The sequence below is a fragment of the Sinocyclocheilus anshuiensis genome, unplaced genomic scaffold, assembly GCF_001515605.1.
Source record: "Sinocyclocheilus anshuiensis isolate Anshui unplaced genomic scaffold, SAMN03320099.WGS_v1.1 scaffold1, whole genome shotgun sequence".
Lineage (NCBI taxonomy): Eukaryota > Metazoa > Chordata > Actinopteri > Cypriniformes > Cyprinidae > Sinocyclocheilus > Sinocyclocheilus anshuiensis.
Window position 1 is genome coordinate 264,508 of NW_015539843.1, and position 23,094 is coordinate 287,601.

The 23,094-nt window shown below is 40.3% G+C and overlaps 1 protein-coding gene across 1 annotated transcript in view; it reads left to right on the forward strand.

Annotated features, from left to right (window-relative positions):
- The window catches only part of LOC107684496 (E1A-binding protein p400-like), a 59,719-nt gene that overhangs the window by 19,901 nt on the left and 16,724 nt on the right, over positions 1 to 23,094 (forward strand). The window contains 21 exon segments of the mRNA XM_016480757.1: positions 4,676 to 4,754; positions 4,848 to 4,906; positions 5,012 to 5,066; positions 5,145 to 5,234; positions 8,401 to 8,514; positions 8,653 to 8,840; positions 8,975 to 9,152; positions 9,281 to 9,417; positions 9,856 to 10,025; positions 14,317 to 14,491; positions 14,608 to 14,828; positions 15,533 to 15,629; positions 15,715 to 15,884; positions 17,444 to 17,634; positions 18,772 to 18,972; positions 19,839 to 20,000; positions 20,145 to 20,291; positions 21,025 to 21,098; positions 21,185 to 21,483; positions 21,569 to 21,771; positions 22,780 to 22,949. Of these exon segments, the coding sequence (XP_016336243.1) occupies positions 4,676 to 4,754; positions 4,848 to 4,906; positions 5,012 to 5,066; positions 5,145 to 5,234; positions 8,401 to 8,514; positions 8,653 to 8,840; positions 8,975 to 9,152; positions 9,281 to 9,417; positions 9,856 to 10,025; positions 14,317 to 14,491; positions 14,608 to 14,828; positions 15,533 to 15,629; positions 15,715 to 15,884; positions 17,444 to 17,634; positions 18,772 to 18,972; positions 19,839 to 20,000; positions 20,145 to 20,291; positions 21,025 to 21,098; positions 21,185 to 21,483; positions 21,569 to 21,771; positions 22,780 to 22,949 (3,180 nt within the window).

The window sequence follows — 23,094 nt, forward strand, 5'->3', positions numbered from 1 at the left end:
GAAAGGCGTGGCTTGCTGATCATGCTAGCAACATGCTAGTAGCATGCTAATCATGCTAGCAACATGCTAGCGACATGCTAGTAACTTGCTAATCATGCTAGCACCATGTTAGTAGCATGCTAATCATGCTAGAAACATGCTAGCAACATGCTAGTAACTTGCTAATCATGCTAGAAACATGCTAACGGCATACTAGTTGCTTGCTAATAATGCTAGCAACATGCTAGTCATTTTTTAATCATGCTAGCAACACGGTAGTAGCATGCTAATCGTGCTAGAAACATGCTAGCAACATGTTAGTAACTTGCTAATTAACCATGCTAGCAGCATGCTAGTTGCTTGATAGTCATGTTAACAACATGATAGCAACATGCTAGTCACTTGCTAATCATGCTAACGACATGCTAGTCACTTGCTAATCATGCTAACGACATGCTAGTCACTTGCTAATCATGCTAACGACATGCTAGTCACTTGCTAATCATGCTAACGACATGCTAGTCACTTGCTAATCATGCTAACGACATGCTAGTCACTTGCTAATCATGCTAACGACATGCTAGTCACTTGCTAATCATGCTAACGACATGCTAGTCACTTGCTAATCATGCTAACGACATGCTAGTCACTTGCTAATCATGCTAACGACATGCTAGTCACTTGCTAATCATGCTAACGACATGCTAGTCACTTGCTAATCATGCTAACGACATGCTAGTCACTTGCTAATCATGCTAACGACATGCTAGTCACTTGCTAATCATGCTAACGACATGCTAGTCACTTGCTAATCATGCTAACGACATGCTAGTCACTTGCTAATCATGCTAACGACATGCTAGTCACTTGCTAATCATGCTAACGACATGCTAGTCACTTGCTAATCATGCTAACGACATGCTAGTCACTTGCTAATCATGCTAACGACATGCTAGTCACTTGCTAATCATGCTAACGACATGCTAGTCACTTGCTAATCATGCTAACGACATGCTAGTCACTTGCTAATCATGCTAACGACATGCTAGTCACTTGCTAATCATGCTAACGACATGCTAGTCACTTGCTAATCATGCTAACGACATGCTAGTCACTTGCTAATCATGCTAACGACATGCTAGTCACTTGCTAATCATGCTAACGACATGCTAGTCACTTGCTAATCATGCTAACGACATGCTAGTCACTTGCTAATCATGCTAACGACATGCTAGTCACTTGCTAATCATGCTAACGACATGCTAGTCACTTGCTAATCATGCTAACGACATGCTAGTCACTTGCTAATCATGCTAACGACATGCTAGTCACTTGCTAATCATGCTAACGACATGCTAGTCACTTGCTAATCATGCTAACGACATGCTAGTCACTTGCTAATCATGCTAACGACATGCTAGTCACTTGCTAATCATGCTAACGACATGCTAGTCACTTGCTAATCATGCTAACGACATGCTAGTCACTTGCTAATCATGCTAACGACATGCTAGTCACTTGCTAATCATGCTAACGACATGCTAGTCACTTGCTAATCATGCTAACGACATGCTAGTCACTTGCTAATCATGCTAACGACATGCTAGTCACTTGCTAATCATGCTAACGACATGCTAGTCACTTGCTAATCATGCTAACGACATGCTAGTCACTTGCTAATCATGCTAACGACATGCTAGTCACTTGCTAATCATGCTAACGACATGCTAGTCACTTGCTAATCATGCTAACGACATGCTAGTCACTTGCTAATCATGCTAACGACATGCTAGTCACTTGCTAATCATGCTAACGACATGCTAGTCACTTGCTAATCATGCTAACGACATGCTAGTCACTTGCTAATCATGCTAACGACATGCTAGTCACTTGCTAATCATGCTAACGACATGCTAGTCACTTGCTAATCATGCTAACGACATGCTAGTCACTTGCTAATCATGCTAACGACATGCTAGTCACTTGCTAATCATGCTAACGACATGCTAGTCACTTGCTAATCATGCTAACGACATGCTAGTCACTTGCTAATCATGCTAACGACATGCTAGTCACTTGCTAATCATGCTAACGACATGCTAGTCACTTGCTAATCATGCTAACGACATGCTAGTCACTTGCTAATCATGCTAACGACATGCTAGTCACTTGCTAATCATGCTAACGACATGCTAGTCACTTGCTAATCATGCTAACGACATGCTAGTCACTTGCTAATCATGCTAACGACATGCTAGTCACTTGCTAATCATGCTAACGACATGCTAGTCACTTGCTAATCATGCTAACGACATGCTAGTCACTTGCTAATCATGCTAACGACATGCTAGTCACTTGCTAATCATGCTAGCGACATGCTAGTAACTTGCTAATCATGCTAGCGACATGCTAGTCACTTCCTAAACATGCTAGCGACATGCTAGTAACTTGTTAATCATGCTAGTCACTTGCTAATCATGCTAGAAACATGCTAGCGACATGCTAGTAACTTGCTAATCATGCTAACGACTATGCTAGTCACATGTTAATAATGCTAGCGACATGCTAGTCACTTGCTAATCATGCTAGTAACTTGCGAATCATGCTAATGACATGCTAGTAACTTGCTAATTATGCTAACGACATGCTAGTCACTTGTTAATCATGCTAGCAACATGCTAGTAGCATGCTAATCATGCTAGAAACATCATGCTAACGACATAGTAGTCACTTGCTAATAATGCTAGCAACATCCTAGTCACTTTTTAATCATGCTAGCAACATGCTTGTCACTTGCTAATCATGCTAGAAACATGCTAACGACATGCTAGTAACTTGCTAATCATGTTAACAACATACTAGTGGCTTGCTAATAATGTTAGCAACATGCTAGCAACATGCTAGTAGCATGCTAATCGTGCTTATAACATGCTAGCAACATGCTAGTAACTTGCTAATCATGCTAGCGACATGTCTAATATCTATATCTGTCTGTCTATCTATCTATCTATCTATCTATGTATGATATGACTCTATCTATCTATCATCTGACTATTTCTTTCTTCCTTTCTTTCTTTCTATCTATCTATCTATCTATCTATCTATCTATCTTTCTATCTATCTATCTATCTATCTATCTTCATAGCAACACTCTAGCAACTATCCAAACCAACCTAGCAACCACCCCGGGAACCCTAGCAACTGCGTAGCAACACCTTAGCAACCGCCCGGGTACCATAGCAACCGCATAGCAACACCTTAGCAACCGCATAGCAACACCTTAGCAACCACCCCGGGTACCTTAGCAACCGCATAGCAGCACCTTAGCAACCGCCCCGGGCACCCTAGCAACTGCATAGCAACACCTTAGCAACTGCCCCGGGTACCCTGGCAACTCCTCTAGCAACCAGCCCAACTACCCTAGCAAACATGCTAGTCACTTTGCTAATCATGCTAGCAAGATGCTAGTCACTTGTTAATCATGCTAGCAACATGATAGTAGCATGCTAATCATGCTAGCAACATGCTAGTCACTTGCTAATCATGTTAGAAACATGCTAGCGACAAGCTGGTCACTTGCTAATCATGCTAGCAACATGCTAGTCACTTGTTAATCATGTTAACAACATGCTAGTAGCATGCTAATCATGCCCGAAACATGCTAGCAACATGCTAGTAACTTGCTACTCATGCTAATGACATACTAGTCACTTGCTAATCATGCTAGCCAAATGTTAGTCACTTTTTAATCATGCTAGCAACATGTTAGTAGCATGCTAATCATGCTAGAAACATGCTAGCAACATGCTAGTAACTTGCTAATCATGCTAGTCATTTGCTAATCATGCTAGAAACATGCTAGAAACATGCTAGTAACTGGCTAATCATGCTAGCAACATGCTAGTCATTTGCTAATCATGCTAGAAACATGCTAGCAACATGCTAGTAACTAACATGCTAGTCACTTTGCTAATCATGCTAGCAAGATGCTAGTCACTTGTTAATCATGATAGCAACATGATAGTAGCATGCTAATCATGCTAGAAACATGCTAGTGACTGGCTAATCATGTTAGCAACATGCTATTCACTTGCTAATCATGCTAGAAACATGCTAGCGACATGCTAGTAACTTGCTAATCATGCTAACGACATGCTATTCACTTGTTAATCATGCTAACAACATGCTAGTCACATGTTAATCATGCTAGCGACATGCGAGTCACTTTGCTAATCATGCTAGCAACATGCTATCTACATCTATCTATCTATCTATCTATCCATCTCTGACAGACTGTATTGCCTTCAAAACTTTAAAACTTTAAGCTTTTAAACCTACTTTAAACTTCAAACTATTTCAGACTGAAAACCATCAAACTTAAAACTTTTTTAAACTTTTCAAACCTTTTCAAACTTTCTTGTCCGGTTTTCTCAAGCCAACTTAAAGTTTGTCTTGACGAACTTTTTTATCTAGTTAGAAATTAGTATTCACATTTAGACCGAAAATCTCACTGTGATCAGTGCTATTCCACTGTATGTCCAACTTAAAGTTTGTCTTGACGAACTTTTTTATCTAGTTAGAAATTAGTATTCACATTTAGACCGAAAATCTCACTGTGATCAGTGCTATTCCACTGTATGTGGAGGTTTGTATTAGTTCCTCATAAAGAGCGTTTTTTTTCTCTGTCTTACCACAGGTTGTGGAAATCAAGCTGCGTTTTGAGATCTATGACAAACGACAAAAAGTTCTTAGCTTGCAGAAGGCTGCGAGTAAAGGTGAGATTAAGTAATGGTATCTGACCTGTCTTAACTGAATGTTCAGACTTTGTCAGAGATTATTAATTCAGAAGAGACTTTGTATTGCAACAGGCCAGTGTGCTAAAGTGACCCAGTCATCTGGACAGAAGTCAAATAAAGAGAGTAAAGGGGTAAGATCTTCTCCATGAGTTCTCCGAGATCCAGCTTCTTTGCTGCTTCACTCATCCTCTCATTGTCTTTGACAATTTTTCTTCACTTTTTTTCCCATACAGCAGGAGACCGGCCCATCCCGAAAGAGAAAGTCAAGCACCTCTCTTTCGGATGTAGAGGGTACATATTGCAATTAAATATAGTTGCCTTACCGTTCTCTGTGTGCATGCTGTTGATTGCGCCGTTGTTTTTTTGCAGTTGAAGATGAGGAAAGTACAATAGAGGAGCAGGAGGCGATGGAGGTGGCAGCTGATCAGAAAGCAGAGCTGGCCGAACTAACAAAAGAAGGTAAGTTTTAGGATTGAACGATTAATTGCATTTGCGATAATATCGCGATATGAAAAAATGCGATTCTCCAACCGCAGAGGCTGCGATTTACACTCGGTCACGTGACACGCAAGAGTAAAGAGGTGTGATCGACTTGAAGATCGATCCGTGTATGACATCAAAGTAAGGGGAGAGAAAGCATAAGGAGACGTCCGCGCTCTCTTATAGCTCTCGCAGTACTTTGATGACACACCGATCGGTCTAAGCAGCGCTTCAAGTCGAACACATCTAAGCAGTCTTCAGAGGAAGCATCATGTTGACACGCTACAGTGTTGCCAAGTCCACGGTTTGGGGAACCCCTCCAAAAAACTTGTATTTTATCCCCTGGAACGTGATTATTACCGGTGGACCCCCCTCGAAACGCGACTGGGCTAGTTTTGAGTAGCAATTGGGTGGGCTTTGTTGTGAAAAGCTGGCAACCCTGGCACGCTACACGCGGAAATGTTTGAAAGCGTATATGAACATACTTCAAAACGGCACATTGAAATTACTCAAGCAGTAACACTGTGTTACGGTGCATTTCAATACTGAAGACTTCGACCTTAAGATAATATATATATATATATATATATATATATATATTCAGATCTATGACAAACGACAAAAAGTTCTTAGCTTGCAGAAGGCTGCGAGTAAAGGTGAGATTAAGTAATGGTATCTGACCTGTCTTAACTGAATGTTCAGACTTTGTCAGAGATTATTAATTCAGAAGAGACTTTGTATTGCAACAGGCCAGTGTGCTAAAGTGACCCAGTCATCTGGACAGAAGTCAAATAAAGAGAGTAAAGGGGTAAGATCTTCTCCATGAGTTCTCCGAGATCCAGCTTCTTTGCTGCTTCACTCATCCTCTCATTGTCTTTGACAATTTTTCTTCACTTTTTTTCCCATACAGCAGGAGACCGGCCCATCCCGAAAGAGAAAGTCAAGCACCTCTCTTTCGGATGTAGAGGGTACATATTGCAATTAAATATAGTTGCCTTACCGTTCTCTGTGTGCATGCTGTTGATTGCGCCGTTGTTTTTTTGCAGTTGAAGATGAGGAAAGTACAATAGAGGAGCAGGAGGCGATGGAGGTGGCAGCTGATCAGAAAGCAGAGCTGGCCGAACTAACAAAAGAAGGTAAGTTTTAGGATTGAACGATTAATTGCATTTGCGATAATATCGCGATATGAAAAAATGCGATTCTCCAACCGCAGAGGCTGCGATTTACACTCGGTCACGTGACACGCAAGAGTAAAGAGGTGTGATCGACTTGAAGATCGATCCGTGTATGACATCAAAGTAAGGGGAGAGAAAGCATAAGGAGACGTCCGCGCTCTCTTATAGCTCTCGCAGTACTTTGATGACACACCGATCGGTCTAAGCAGCGCTTCAAGTCGAACACATCTAAGCAGTCTTCAGAGGAAGCATCATGTTGACACGCTACAGTGTTGCCAAGTCCACGGTTTGGGGAACCCCTCCAAAAAACTTGTATTTTATCCCCTGGAACGTGATTATTACCGGTGGACCCCCCTCGAAACGCGACTGGGCTAGTTTTGAGTAGCAATTGGGTGGGCTTTGTTGTGAAAAGCTGGCAACCCTGGCACGCTACACGCGGAAATGTTTGAAAGCGTATATGAACATACTTCAAAAAACCTTAACGGCATCCTGGCAGATGAAACTGGCCTTGGCAAAACTGTACAGACTGTGGCTTATTTTGCTCACTTGGCCTGCAGCCAGGGTACCACCACCAACCACATTTGCCACCTTTATAGAGTCAATAATATTTGGTTTTCTTCTCATAGCATTTGTTTGTTGTATTTTTAAGAATAAAATGCAACACATTCTGCTGTCATGTGGTTGCTGCAGGTATCTGGGGGCCGCATTTAGTGGTGGTGAGGACCTGTAAGCTGCTGAACTGGGAGATGGAGTTTAAACGCTGGTGTCCTGGACTGAAGATACTCCTGTACCTTGGCAGCAGAAGGCAGCGCAGATACAAGAGATCGGTATGAACCAGAGAAAGCAAGCCAACCTGCTATGTACTCTCTCATACTGCCACCTGTCTATCCATCCCTGTTGCTGTGTCCTAGCTGTTGTGCGTCAGTTTTTGCATTAGGTTCCCAACCACATTTCTGGAGGCCCCCCAACACTGCACATTTTGCGTGTCTCGTTAATCAAGCACACCTGATTCAGATCATCAGCTCATTAGCTGAGACTCCAAGACCAGAAATGGGTGTGTCAGATAAAGGAGACATGGAACATGGACATGCAGTGTTGGGGGGCCTCCAGGAACGTGGTTGGGAACCACTGCATTAGAGTATTGGTACCAAATACTGAAATTTTGGTACCGTGACAACACTACTTACAAGGATGAAAGTTCAACAAATCAGTCAATATAATACTGTGATTGTAGTTGTGAAATAAAAATGTCATTCATATCAATTCATGCATCACCTAATTTCATCGTAACATATAGGCCTGGCCTACAGAAAAGAACATTTATGTTTAATCTATCTAATATTGTGTTGGTCATACTATACAGTGATTTATAGCTTGTGTTTGTTGAATAATACAGAACATAAAGAGCTTTAAAAAATTGCATATTAAATCGCAATCACAATATTGGTAAAAAAAAATCGCAATTAGATTATTTTCCAAAATCGTTCAGCCCTAGTAAGTTTTTCATTTTAAACTTATGGGCATGTCTTTAAACGGTAATGCATTTTTTGTTATCCTCCTTCAAATTTTGGAAATATATCAGACTATGTACGAGCATAGAGTGTTGCATGTTTAGACATCGACTGAAATTTGTAATACTGATTTTGGGCATTTTTAAGTTTATTGATCATGCCTTCTCAAAAATATTTGAAACATTATGTAGTTATATAAATCTATTCATACACTTGACAATGCTTTTTTAATAATTCAATAAATGTTTTCAAATGTTTTTAGTGAATTTTAGATACAATTGAATTTTATGTACAACTTTTTTTCAGCTTAATTTATTTATAATCTTTTCAGTATGCAAAATTGCTGGGTAATTATAAATCTGAATTACATCGGCCATCAGCCACTTCACTCTGTAGTTATCAGCCACTGAAAACTCATATGGCACAGCCACTGCTATAAACTGTGTCTGTGTCTTGTAGCTGAAGTGCCATTGGATGATCTGGTGAAGCAGTATGCTGGTGCTTACGCAGAGGGCTTTGAGTGGCCGCAGCCTTCCAGCCAGAGCGAAGGTGAAGACAGAGAGGAAGCTGATGGTTTGTGTACATCTGCTTAAGAACTAACTTTAGAGCCCCATCAAATCCCTGAAGTACAAAAGAATTCAAATAAATCAGTACTTTTGACAGTATATTGATTTGATGTCACAGTAACAGTTAATTCTCTTCTCTGTTCAGACATGGATCCTCCATTGGACAGTCCACATGATGCAGTGCTGATAGACTCTTTGCTGAACATGGATCAGTACCGTGGGGCCGAGCGGATGGCTTTTGGCCCTGATGGGAAGCCCACAAAGGATATCGCTGAGGTTGCTGCAGCAACGGACCTGATTCTCCCCAAAGGCAGCGCCAGGACCACTCTAACTGTGAGTCATTTACGCTCTTACTCACAGGGACTGTTTAAAACATGATTATTAAAGATTCAATTGAGCAGTTGTTTAACTCAAAGTGGCCTCACAGTGTCTGATTTTCTTATGGCTCATGGACCCTTTCCTTTCAGAGTCGTTCCTCTCCTCCTGCTCTGCTGCACGGCTCTCTGAGAGAGTACCAGCAGGTCGGGGTGGAGTGGCTGGCAAGCCTCCACCGCAAAAACCTTAACGGCATCCCGGCAGATGAAACTGGCCTTGGCAAAACTGTACAGACTGTGGCTTATTTTGCTCACTTGGCCTGCAGCCAGGGTACCACCACCAACCACATTTGCCACCTTTATAGAGTCAATAATATTTGGTTTTCTTCTCATAGCATTTGTTTGTTGTATTTTTAAGAATAAAATGCAACACATTCTGCTGTCATGTGGTTGCTGCAGGTATCTGGGGGCCGCATTTAGTGGTGGTGAGGACCTGTAAGCTGCTGAACTGGGAGATGGAGTTTAAACGCTGGTGTCCTGGACTGAAGATACTCCTGTACCTTGGCAGCAGAAGGCAGCGCAGATACAAGAGATCGGTATGAACCAGAGAAAGCAAGCCAACCTGCTATGTACTCTCTCATACTGCCACCTGTCTATCCATCCCTGTTGCTGTGTCCTAGCTGTTGTGCGTCAGTTTTTGCATTAGGTTCCCAACCACATTTCTGGAGGCCCCCCAACACTGCACATTTTGCGTGTCTCGTTAATCAAGCACACCTGATTCAGATCATCAGCTCATTAGCTGAGACTCCAAGACCAGAAATGGGTGTGTCAGATAAAGGAGACATGGAACATGGACATGCAGTGTTGGGGGGCCTCCAGGAACGTGGTTGGGAACCACTGCATTAGATAATTCCCCTAAGTGGTTTTCAAATCAGTTTGTAGGTCATTTAGATCCTTGATGATTAAGTGGGCACATTTGTCCATGTTTTGTTTTTGTCTGTTCTCACTTTCCCACTACTGTCTAATGTGTGCAGCGGTGGTGTGAGCCCAACAGCTTCCACGTGTGTGTGACTTCATACAAGCTCCTACTGAAAGATCAGTCTCACTTCCTGAGGAGGCGCTGGAGGCACCTGGTGCTAGACGAGGTGCAGCTCATCAAAAACATGACAGAGAAACACTGGGAGACCATCTTCAACATAAAGAGGTTAGAAACAATGCTGCTGGTTTCTATACAGCAGGGGTACTCAAGTTCAGAGGCCCAGGGGGCCACATTTAAACCACATAAAATGCAAAGCGCCACAAAATACAATTTGCATTATAAGACTTTATTTAAAACAATATTTGCAGTTTTACTGATTTAGAAATGCAGTTTATTACTTATCTAAGTCTTGTTTGTCCTTGTCCTATTTAAAATAATACTGAACATTAAAAATTACAAAATCTGGAATAAAAAAGTGGATTAACAGTTTTTGCTATATTCATTAAAAATTGCATTCATACTCCAACAGAGTATTAAACAAACTCAGAATGTTCAAACTCAAAACATTCTTGAGCAAATATACTTCACAAATTTCTTTAGAGAGAAGTATAGACCAGTTTGGAGTAGATGTCATAGTTACGTCACTTGCAGCTGCGTGCTCATTGTGGTGGCAGAAAAAACACTGGTAACAGGTGGTAAAATCCATGGAATAAGAGAAAAAAAGTATTGTTGTGTTGTGTTGACGCCATTTGAAGCTAAACACAGACGTTTAAATGGACAGAATATGGATAAACCTGCTATGATTACCCTACTTTTAAAGCATACATTTGTTACCTAGTATGTTGAATAAAAAGAATATACAAACACTTTAACTGATCAAACATGAAGACAGTAAACACATGACCACAACAATATATGGTTCATCTGTGTTCTTCAAGCCATCTCTGGTGTTTTCATAAAAATAAAGTATATTTATAATCCAATGCTAATCTACATAGCCTCGTTCTTTGATAAGAAGCCACATCAGATCACAAAATGAAGTTATTTTAAACACTCGGCTGATGTTGTGGAGTAAAATCATGTTATTAAATGTTCTCTTTTGTTGGATAATGCTCTTTAAGTTGTTTGGCGTGTGTAGCTTTTTCAAATGCACGTTATGAGTGAATAACGGCGCTTGAAGAAATCGAGCAGCATTTACTACTGTGCATGTAGGTTATTTATTTAATTAAAAAATAAAATAAAAAAGAATAATATATATATTAAAAAACTGATTAATCGTTCAGCCCTACTTAATGAGCAGATATGTTGAGCATCATTAAATATAGGCTAATATTATCTTTATATTTTAATGTTTAACAATTGATTAGGCCAAAAATGTATATTACATAAATTGATACATTATTTATGTTTTCTTTATATGGCACATTTTTATACTCCGGGTCGCTATACAAAGTTAGTAGTAGTAATAATAGTACTACAACTATTATTACTACATTAACTTTTAGTCAGAATCTGCTCAATATCTATGTACTGCTCAGCGCTTATTGAGTTCTGCACAGACCAAAAAAAATAGGGGAGGTTTCGCAAGAGTGCAAAACTCAGTGAGCTCATTGACATGATGACAGCTCCATTCATTGTAATGGGAGCATATTTTTTGCTTGCTTTAACCCGTTCACAATTTGAATAAGAGTTTATTTTTCATGCTACTAAGAGGACCATCTGCCAATTATACAATGCAAAGTGTCAGGAATATCAACTGCATTTAAATGACGCCAACATAGTCACACTGCCTAAAATTTGCGCTACTTTAAAAAAAAGAAAAGAAAATACATTAATATTATTCAGCATGACGTAGGCCACAAAATTAATGCAGACGGGCCGTATACAGTATCTGTTGGTATCATGTTTTCTACATTTTTGCATTAATTCTATTCACAGTAGATTTTGTAGATTTATCTTTTACAACAGCTGTTTACTAGGGATGCACAAAATATTAATACCATTGAAGTTAATCTTTACTTACAGCATTTAAAATGATAGATTTTTTGTTTTTAGCATTTTATTGGTTGATATGAGCTTAATATCAGTGCATTCCTACTCTATCAGAGTTCTGTAACAGGGTTGTTTTAGTATTATTTGTATTCTATTATATTATTTATTAATGTTTTGAATTAGCTTTTTATATTCTCAGTTTCAGTTTATAGTTTCAGTTCATTTTGGTTTAAGTGTTAAGTTTTTTAGAATGCCTGTTGAGCCTTTATTTCAGTTTTAGTAATTAAAGGGGTGGTTGATTGCGATTTCACTTTTTTATCGTTAGTGTGTAATGTTGCTGTTTGAACATAAACAATATCTGCAAAATTACGGCGCTGAAAGTTCAATGCAAATGGAGATATCGTCTTTTAAAATGAAGGCAGTTTAATGCCTACAACAAGTTACTTCCTGGGTTCGTGACATCACAAACCCAGATAAACCCCGCCCCCGGGAACATGCAACAAAGGGGGCGAGGCCATGTTGTGCTGCTTTAGAGAAGAGGAAGAGAAAACTAGGGGTGCACGAAAAAATCTATTCATATATGAATCGCGATTCTGTCTTCTAACAAAAAAGTATTCACAAGTTTCATAATCAATGTTCTAAAGCAGCAGTTCTTAATCCTGTTTCTCGCGTCCCCCTGCTCTGCATCTCTGTCTCTCTCTCTCTCATTCAGATCATCAGCTCAGCTCCAACAATTAACTGTTCCAATTATACACTTACTTTTACATAGCTATGAGAAGCATTATACATGGACGTGCGTGCGGTTGCCGTACTGTATTAAAGCTTTAATCAGGATAAAACCGTATATTAAAAGCTAACAGAAGCAGTAGCATTTACAAATAACAGCGTATCTAAAAGTATGAGACAACAACAAACAAAAAACATAACATTAAGAGCCATGTGCTTGCACAGGTTCTGCACGATCCACTTCACTATTATCCTCTGTGTCTCAATCGGGCTCAATTTGATGAGCAATATTGATGACGCCATTGTTTACAATACAACTGGAGCACATGCTGCTGAGGCGAGGGCCGGGACGTTTAGACACGCACTAGAGGCGGTTTAGCCAATCACAACACACTGGGCTAGCTAACCAATCAGAGCCCATCGCCTATTTCTGAGGGAGGGGCTTCATAAAAGCAGGAAATGATCAGCGCATTGAGAGGAGAAGGGACAGAGCGGTGTGGAATAAAGGTAAATTATGTGAAAAATAATGCTTTTTTTTTTTTAAATGAAGCATTAACACATGTTAGATTGCACCCCGTAAACACAATCAAGCCTAGAAAAAAACCAGTCAACCACCCCTTTAAACATTTTATCAGTCAGTTGCAATTTTCACTTTTCATTTATCTTAATATCTATACTTTATTTCAATTAACAAAAATTATTTTAATGATATTAGTTTTGTTTACAATAACACTATACTGTTTGCAAGTTTCAAAAATACTTTGTATATACAGTATCTCACAGAAGTGAGTACACCCCTCACATTTTTGTAAATATTTTATTATATCTTTTCATGTGACAACACTGAAGAAATGACACTTTGCTACAATGTAAAGTAGTGAGTGTACAGCTTGTATAACAGTGTACATTTGCTGTCCCCTCAGCACAGTAACTCAACACAGCCATTAATGTCTAAACCGCTGGCCACAAAAGTGAGTACACCCCTAAATGAAAATGTCCAAATTGGGCCCAAAGTGTCAATATTTTGTGTGGCCACCATTATTTTCCAGCACTGCCTTATAACCCTCTTGGGCATGGAGTTCACCAGAGCTTCACATCTTGGTCTCATCAGACCACAGGACCAACCCTCTACATTGCGAGTAAATCACTCGCATATGCAACTAATCTTCACTCTGGGCGACTAAATTATGTCTAATATTAGCCACTCGCTAATAAATTCTCAGATTTTACTCGCCAGTGTGTGAGTTGGACGCTAAGTATAAGTTTAGCACAGATATATTTTCACTCGCCGAACACACTGACTGAGCGCTTCAGAGTTTCACTCCCCGTCAAGCGATCTGTGATATTTCTCAGTTCATCTGAATGGATGTGCAACGCACCTGTGTTTGACGTACCGTGAACTCTAGTGTAAAGGCGCACACCTTGTCTCACACACACGCAGAGAGAGAGAGAGCGTTAGAGAGTCTACATGCAGAACTGACGCGCTACATGTAAACGATATTCTTTGTTGTATTTTCCGGACAAAATAACGCCGTTCCTTTGGAATTCTTCAGCTTATAAGAACTGCCGGGTTCTCCGGTAGTGGGCTTATCAGTATTATTGTTAGTTTTTCCACTTTTTGTTTTTTACAGAAACACTGAATAACCAAAAAAGCAGCACCACCAGTCCTAAGTTCAGTTAAAATGACTAATATGTATTTATACATTTACAAAAATGTGAGGAGTGTACTCACTTCTGTGAGATACTGTATTAATGTATTGTAATTGCTGTTAAATATGAATGTGCATCTTCTCAACAGTCAGCAGAGGATCCTCTTAATCAACACACCTCTGCAGAACACTCTGAAAGAGTTATGGACCATGATCCACTTCCTCCTGCCTGGATTCACTCACCCATACCTCAACTTCCCCATCAAACCTGGCACTGATCAGAACCAGGACTACTGCCACAAACTGGTCATCAGACTGCACAGGGTGAGGCTTGCTGGAAGGTGTTTCTGGTGACTTTCACCACAGAATGTTGCACTTTTAGTTAACCACCTTGCCCGAGCACCAAAATCATAGTTTTGTTTTCTTCCTCTTTGCTGTAGGTGATTCAGCCCTTCATCCTGCGCCGTTCCAAGAGAGACGTGGAGAAGCAAATGCCTAAGAAGTATGAGCACATTCTCAAGTGCCGTCTGTCCAAGAGGCAAAAGAGCATGTATGAGGACATCCTCATCCAGCCCAGGTCAGCACAAAACATGCTCAGCCAAACACAATCTTAAAGGGGACATAACACACACAGTTTCTGCCAATCTCATGTTAAACTTGAGTACCTATATAGTAGTATTGCATCCTTCATATCTCCAAAGAGTTTTTAGTTTCTATCAAATTTAGAAAAGAAAGTTGTTTACATTATATGCACTTATGCACCGATTGCCAACAAAACACAGAAATTTGATGCGGTTTTACTTACCATCTGCGGTTCCAGCTCATGACCGGGATCTTTTATCGCTGGGACCTCTCCATCTTTCAGTATCTTTCAGTATTTTTTATAAAACATTAATCACTGAAATTAAGGTAACAAACAAACACACGTGTGAAACTCCGTTGCTGCCCCTGAAAAACAAACTTCATCCACTGTTCCCTTTAATGCTGGGTTCTTTGGGAAGCAAAACAAGGTTATCTTTCCCTCACAACCAAAAACACACTTCTTTGAAGACATTCTTTTCGAGCAAGACCTGTGCAGCACTGCCTATGACTTCCGTAACCCAAATGAAGCACATTGATGATGCCCTTGCTCTCACTGTGGTTGATCTCTGCGCGCTCTCTTCCAGGAGTAGTGCTAGTACAAGGAATTCCACCCTTCAAGGCATCATGAAGGGCCTTACTCGGAAAAAAAACTTTCAGAAACTTACATTAACCCTGAAGGAGTGTATGTGGCACAGAAATACTCCGTAATACGTCTGACTCGTTTTTTGAAACCTGGCCTTTTTAGCATGAGAATCCAACTCTTTAACAGTGTAAATAACTCAGCCAGCCCAGAGACACACACCACTCTTATATATGTCAGCCACTGCAGTACAACACCCCATCATTACTGCTCACAGCCCTGCAGCGGGACCAGTGGAAGGTAAGGAAGAGAAATAAACGCTTGGAATGTGGAATATAGAAGAAAAATGTGTTGACTGATAGGCCATTTTATTTTTATTTTCCAGACTGTAGATATGTCGCTGTTTGACTTGATCAGTAATGAGAGCAAATTGACCCGTTATGAGGCTGAGGAGGCTCTGCCAAAACTCAGAATGACCGAACAGCTGATCGAAGAGATCTACAGTGCACACGACCCACCAGCCAGACCCAGACCATGCAAGATCAAACCTATGAGGTGCCTATCTGTGTAGACCTATCAGCTCTGAACACTTACCCATCATAGTCATACTGATTTCTGTAATTGTATTAACGGGACATAATATTTTTAAATGAGACAAAACAATTAATAGTACACTGAAAATACTGATGTTGGTGCTGCTGTTTTTACACCAAAAATGGTCACTTCCTTCAGAATAATGCATTCTTGTTGAATGAAAAAACATGTTACAGTAGGGTTGGGCCGATAGACGATGGCATTGTCCATCGCCGATGGCTGATAGACATCTTATTATACCTGGCATTGAAACTGCGCTTTTGAATGAACTTTTGAATTGCTTTTTAGCTTCACTTTCACTTTCGAGATTCGCGATCACACGTACTCTGTTTATACTATGGAGCAGCAGTACTTACCACACATTTTACAAGATTATATGTTTGTCAGTGGTGCTGAGGATCTGCAAAGCATTCGCCATCGTCCTCACTCATCTCTACTTACTCTGTTTATGTGGTAAGTGAAATTGTATGTACTGTAATGTAACAGGCAACCGTTACACCGTGTCTCCACCGGACGCGACAGTTATCATGTCGCGCCGTGCCGCATCAGCTAAAGTCTGTCTACACTGGACGCGACAAAGCGACCGTTGAAAATAATTTGAAATTTGTGTCAATACGTCATGAATAGAACGCAGCAGCAGTTTTCTGTCTGTTTATACTATGGAGCGGGAGTACTTGCCACACATTTTACAAGATTATATGTTTGTCAGTGGTGCTGAGGATCTGCAAAGCATTCGCCATCGTCCTCACTCATCTCTACTTACTCTGTTTATGTGGTAAGTGAAATTGTATGTACTGTAATGTAACAGGCAACCGTTACACCGTGTCTACACCGGACGCGCCGCATCAGCTGAAGTCTGTCTACACTGGACGCGACAAAGCGACCATTGAAAATCATTTGAAATTTGTGTCAGTACGTCATAAATAGAACGCGGCGGCAGTTTACTGTCAGGTGTCGTGTCGCGCCACGCCACATCCAGTGTAGACAGCATCACTGATTATAATGAGTTCTATAGACTGATCTATATATAATGAATCTCTATTATAGATCAGTGGTTCTATAGTATTTTGTCGCACCGCGCTGCTTGTGTCCGGTGAAGACACGGTGTTAGGAATAGTTATTTGTTTTCCATGCCTTATAATGATTGACGCTTCGGGCACACCCCCTAACTCCAACGGCACCCCCCCCAGCCCCCGCGCTGCCGATGTCATCGTCCATTGCGATGTTTCACTGTAGACATCGTCCGATGCCAATTTTGTTGACATCGCCCAACAATATGTTACAGTTGTTTTTCTATTAAATACAAATGCAAACATTAAATGCTATTTTTTTCATGCTAAACGTTAGTGTTTCACCTCATTATGAAAGAGAAAATTTATTATAAAATCATTGGTGTAATTTTTATTAATTATTTTACATTTTGTTGTTTTTATTTATTTCATTATAATGTGGACAACGTAATGTACAGCATGATTGGGCCATATGAATTGATTCTGACTGTGGCATATTTGTAATTTCAGGTTGTTTCTGCCGGTGCAGTATGGGACTAAACCAGAGGGTCATCTGGTCCCCATGACTAGCAGCACCACTCAAGCCCCCCGTGCCACTGCTGTGACTACTGCCCCCACCACCACTGCCAACCCTGCTACTGCAGCTCCAAGCACACAGCCCAGAGGCAAATCACCTCTTACCACAAGCACGTCTGCACAAGGTAAGACCCCTTCTTGTGTATCTTACACAAACGTGTTCCCACACTTAGACCCAGAACTGTTTCACAATCTGCAAGTTTTTGTGAAGTGGTATGATATTTTTGTAGTTACTTTTTTGTGTAGATGTTGTGTTTCTTTCCTAAAAATATGCTCACGTCAATTCTTTTGTGTACGTGTTTTTTTTTTCTGCCATCTTACTAAAAGGTGACATCTGTAATACATTATCTTAAGCCAGTTTATTGTACATTAACTACTATAAGCATGCCATTAATGGGTTTATCTCTCCCAAAGGTGTAAACATTGAGCCTCCCAGGCACCATCAAACACATTTAGAGTGGTCAGCTCAGATCTCTTTCTAACTAAACCTGTAGCGAGAATTTGGGTCATGGCTAGTGTAACAGGCTGAGCCAGAGGGTGTTTACCCGGTGTGGTACAGTGGTTGATGCGTTACATTGGAAAAGAAATTTGGTTACAGAAGTGTGAGCCAAAATTGGAAGACTTGCCAGAATACGCAGATACAGACAACGGGGTAAAACAAGGGTAAACATTAGCGGTGCTTTTACAAAAATTTGATTGAATGTTTGGGTTTCAATTGAGACGCCGGATTTATTGTAACTAATACAAAACTTCCATTTCAAATAATACATTTCATAAATCTGTTTGTACGCTGCCCTTTAGCAAGTAAAAATAATATTATTTTAATATTTTTTAATGCTTTCTGAGGGTTCACTGAAATCCCGAACCCCATAATTTTAATTTTTGGGTGAACTATTTCTTTAAAGTCGACATTAAATGGAAATTGCGATGCAACTTCAAATGTAGGGTGGGTCTTGATTTTGACATTTGGGAATTGATTGGATTGTTGTCATTTGTTACTTGCTGTGATTATTGAATTGTTTCAATAAACAGCAATTTTCCATTAAATAAATAAATAAGAATTGTCAGTTAAAATTTCATGGTGACTTCAAGCAATCACATAGCAATGCCCTGGCACTGTAGCTGTGAGTTTTGTAACACATTGTAATATTGTATGTCCCAAATAACTTTTTATTTAGAGGATTTAAAAAAATTAATCCTCCAACCCCATTACACTCGCCCTGATTGGTCCATTCAGACTGTTGACTCTTTTTCCTCTTTAGCCTCCGCAATCAGCAGCTCATCAGGATCACTCTTAACAGGAGCCACCCCTAACCCCACTTCTACCCCTCTGGCTGTGGGTGTGACAGGGGTCACTACTATGTCTGCCGTGGCCCCCCATGCCCCTGCCGCCCACCCCCTCCAGCCCAGTTTGGTACCCCAGAGGCTGGTGCTCAGCTCCCAGGCCCAGGCACGCTTGCCTAGTAAGTGGCCTCATCATCACCCACCGCAGATAGGCCCTCTCCTTTGTGCCCTCTCCCTTGTGCACCTGTTTCCTTCTTATCATGCCCCCAAGCACAGCAGTAAACGTCCTCAGTGAAGATCAGAGACTACGGTATGGCTCTGCTGAAGTGGGCAAACAGGCATACAGAGTTCCACCAAAGAAACTAATGGTGATATTCAACTAAAATTCAGCCATATCGACACCATAAATCTGGCTTATTTCCAGTCTGATTTGAAGTGCAGAAAATCTTCAGCAGATGGCCTATGGTGGTTTCTCTCCTCACCCTTCACAAACAAGCATGAACCCTCCAGATCTTTCTCCGGACTGCACCCGCTGCCTCCAGTTTATTCACATCTTCTTTTTTTCCTTCTGCATTTTAATGATTAATCTCTTTGTTTTTCATGCAGTACAGCTGAAGGATGATCCAGAAGTGGTATCATAAATATTATAATACGGTTTTGCCTCCCTATCTTTTCAGTGCAGCTTTTCTTCAGAGCCGTTTATTTTGTTGCCCATCTGTGGGTGTAAAGAGCGTCAAGCTTGTGGGCCTACTCCCCATGTCACATGTAACCATCGTTACATGGAAGACCTTTTAAACAAACAAATATTTTCTCCCACTTTGTTTTGCTCTGCTAAACGAATCAGTCTATTTTCATTTTGTTTGTTTCAGGTTTTTTTGTAAGGTTTTGTTTGAGGAAAAAGTGTCATTTTTCCTGTTTAACACACTGGTTGTGCATGTCCCTTTCCGTGCTCACCCCGAAACTAACTAAAATGTTCTTTCTTTCTCAGAGATAAAATGTCAGCCACTTTGCACTATCATTTAACATGAGTTGTTTTCTACTGAAGGTGGAGATGTAATGAAGGTTGCTCAGTTGGTTGGGCAGGGTCGTATTGCCCAGCCAGAGACCCCTGTGACCCTGCAGTTCCAGGGCAACAAGTTCACCTTGTCTCCAAGTCAGCTGCGACAGCTCACCACCGGCCAGCCCCTGCAGCTCCAAGGTACACTCGGTAATGTCCAGCCCATATTCATCCTCTCTCTGTCTCATTGCACTTCCATATTCAGTCACTTGTGTCAGCTGATTTTATGTGTGTTTAGTCAATCCTCATTATATAGCTTAATGTGACGCTCATACTTTTATGTGCCTGCTTTAGGCAACATCTTGCAAATTGTGTCAGCCCCTGGACAGCCTCTTCTCAGGCCACAGGGGCTGCCCATGGTGATGCCTACCATACCCCAGGCTGTGCCTGTCCAGAACTCCTCAGGCACGCCGCCCCCTGCCACCTCCATGCCACCACAAGGTAAGTACCTGCTCTGTCCTGATTATTTTCATTAGTGATCAACCATCACCTAAATCAGTGGTTCTCCACCTTAATTTTTTAAAGGACCCCATGTAGGCTAAGCTGTTGCTGCTACCAGTACCTGCTTGTTTTCAATCTATTTTTTTTTAAATCATAGAAACTAGGAGTTGCAATATATTAAAATAATTAAATATATTAATAATAATTTAATTTAAAAAGATTCAAGGACAGTATATTCTTCAGGGTTTACAGGCTTAATTTCCAATAAAAATTTGTTTAATTCATTTTTTTATTTTTTTTACTATTAGACATTTCTCTATTTCTACCGGATTAAATTGTTTAGAGCTTAAGCTTAGCTAGTCAAAATGTTATATTTATTATAGAAATTGTCATAACTTTTCAAGATTTTATTTTATTATGTTTAATAGTTCTAGTTCTTCCATGGGAACTCTGTTTCTTAAATAAAAATGACAGTTGGTGAGAGAAGTAAAATAAGAAATATGATGCCAGTCATCTTGCTTTTTTCCCCCTTTGCTATATCTAATTTTTGAAGCATATTTAGTATTATTTTTTAATAATTCTAAGCTATCTTTTGCCCCCCCCCCCAAAAAAAATTCTGCTAAGGCCCCCTAGTGGTTCCTGGCCCACTGGTTGAGAACCACTAACCTAAGTATGTTATGTTCTGCTGCTGTCTTACTTAACTTAAACTTAAGTTTCTGTGTTTCCATTAAAGCAAGCACCACAGGCACTCCAGCTACCACAGACATGGAAACAAATGTTAAACGCGCAACAAATGCCACAACGCAGGTAGGTGATTTTGAAAGACGTTGAAGGAATTGATGAAGTTCATTAAATAGTGGTGAACTCTAAACCTTATCTTTGTGTCTATTTAGGAGTCAAGCGAGGAAAGAAACCGGCAGCTCAAAGAGCGTCTGGCTAGTTTATTTCATGCCAATGAGCGGCGGTCCTCACGCTCTGTGATGTACGGTTCTGACCTGATCAAGAGCTGCTCTGTTTATGAGGGACACCCTCCACCAACCTTCCCCGCACCCCAGCACTCCCGCTGGTCTTGGGTCGGCAGAGACAGCTGTATTAGGGCTCAGCAGACATGTGTGTCCACGGTTGCTCCACTTCGCTCAGTGATTCTCTCCAACACAGAGCAGGAGGCAGCAGCAGGCACCTTGTTGAAGAGGTCTGGATTTGACCATGAACTCCTTGCCATGAAAGCAGTTTTGTGAACTTTTTGTCATTTAATGCTGCTTCCTGTTTTATTTTAGGTTCTCCTGCATACTTCCTGCTGCTGTGGCCCCTCCCCCTCAGCTGTATGCATCCAATCCTCCACCATCTTACAGCCTAGCACAAAAATCATTCAGGAGACGGCTACAGGAAGTGTCTGCTCCACAAAACGCAGAGATCCGTAACTTAGCCTGTCCTCCTGTCGTCAGGTTCCCTGATGTACACATGTTGGAGATGGATGCAGGTGTGCACCACAACAGAATCCTCAACAATGTTACCTTCAGATTTCAATTTTACAAATACTGCTGATATTTAGTTGAGCCTATTATTATGTATTTGCTATATGGTATCTTCTATCCATCGTGTAACTACCGTTCTGTCATTTACAGTACCTTTCAAAAATGTTGGGTCTGTAATACATATTTTAATGTATTATTTAATATTTTTTAAACAAATACTTTTATTTAGCAAGGACACCTTAAATTAATTGAAAGTCACACTGAAGACATTAATAATGTAACAAAAGTTTTCTGTTTCAAATACATGCTGTTGCTTTGAACTTTCTATTCATCAGAACATCCTAGAAAAAAGTAATGCAAAAAATTACGGTTTCCACAAACATATTAAGCAGCACAGCTGTTTTCAACATATATACAACATATTTCAACATATAATAATAAGAAATTAATTTTCAGCATATTAGAATGATTAGAAACATGTGACTGAAGAATGGAGTAATTATGCTGAAAATTCAGCTTTGCCATCACAGAAATAAAATTATGTTTTAAAATGTATTCAAATAGAAAGATATTTTAAACTGTAATACAGTAAATTTCACAATATTACTATTTTTACTCTATTTACTGGATGTTTTTTTTATTAAATGCAGCCTTAGAGAACATAAGAGACTTCTTTAAAAAACAAACAAAAAAAATTTCCAACCCTAAACTTTTGAGCAGTAGTGTATGCATTAAATTTGTCGCCTTTATAATCTATAAATATCAGTATAAAGTCTGGGTCTTAAGTATAAACTTCTGAGTCTTATTCTGGTTTAGAATTGCCCACTTAGATTTCACTTCCTGTCTGAGTTGGATAATATCATAATAGAATGCCATTGAAAAAACAAACAAATAAACAACATAGCACGGCAATCAGGGTCTGCAACCAGCTGAAAAAAAAAAAAAAGTACAAAATAAAACTGGTATATTGGTAGAAATATTATATAATATAATGTTCCTGTATCTGTTTGCAGGAAAACTGGAGGCACTGTCCATCCTGCTGCAGAAACTGAGTGCTGAGAACAGGCGTGTTATGATCTTCACCCAGATGACCAGCATGCTGGATATATTGGAGGCCTTCTTAGACCACAGTCATCTCACCTATGTACGGCTGGATGAGTCTCTGTCACTGGAGGAGAGACAGGTAAAAGACATGGAGTAACATATTCTCTATTGCTCTCTGTTGCCCCGGCCAAGTCCATGTCCCACTGAGGCTGTGTGGGTTTCTGGGCTGTAATTAAAAGGGCAGCTGAGCAAGCGCTCTTCCCTCCCTGTTGGATTCAGTTCAA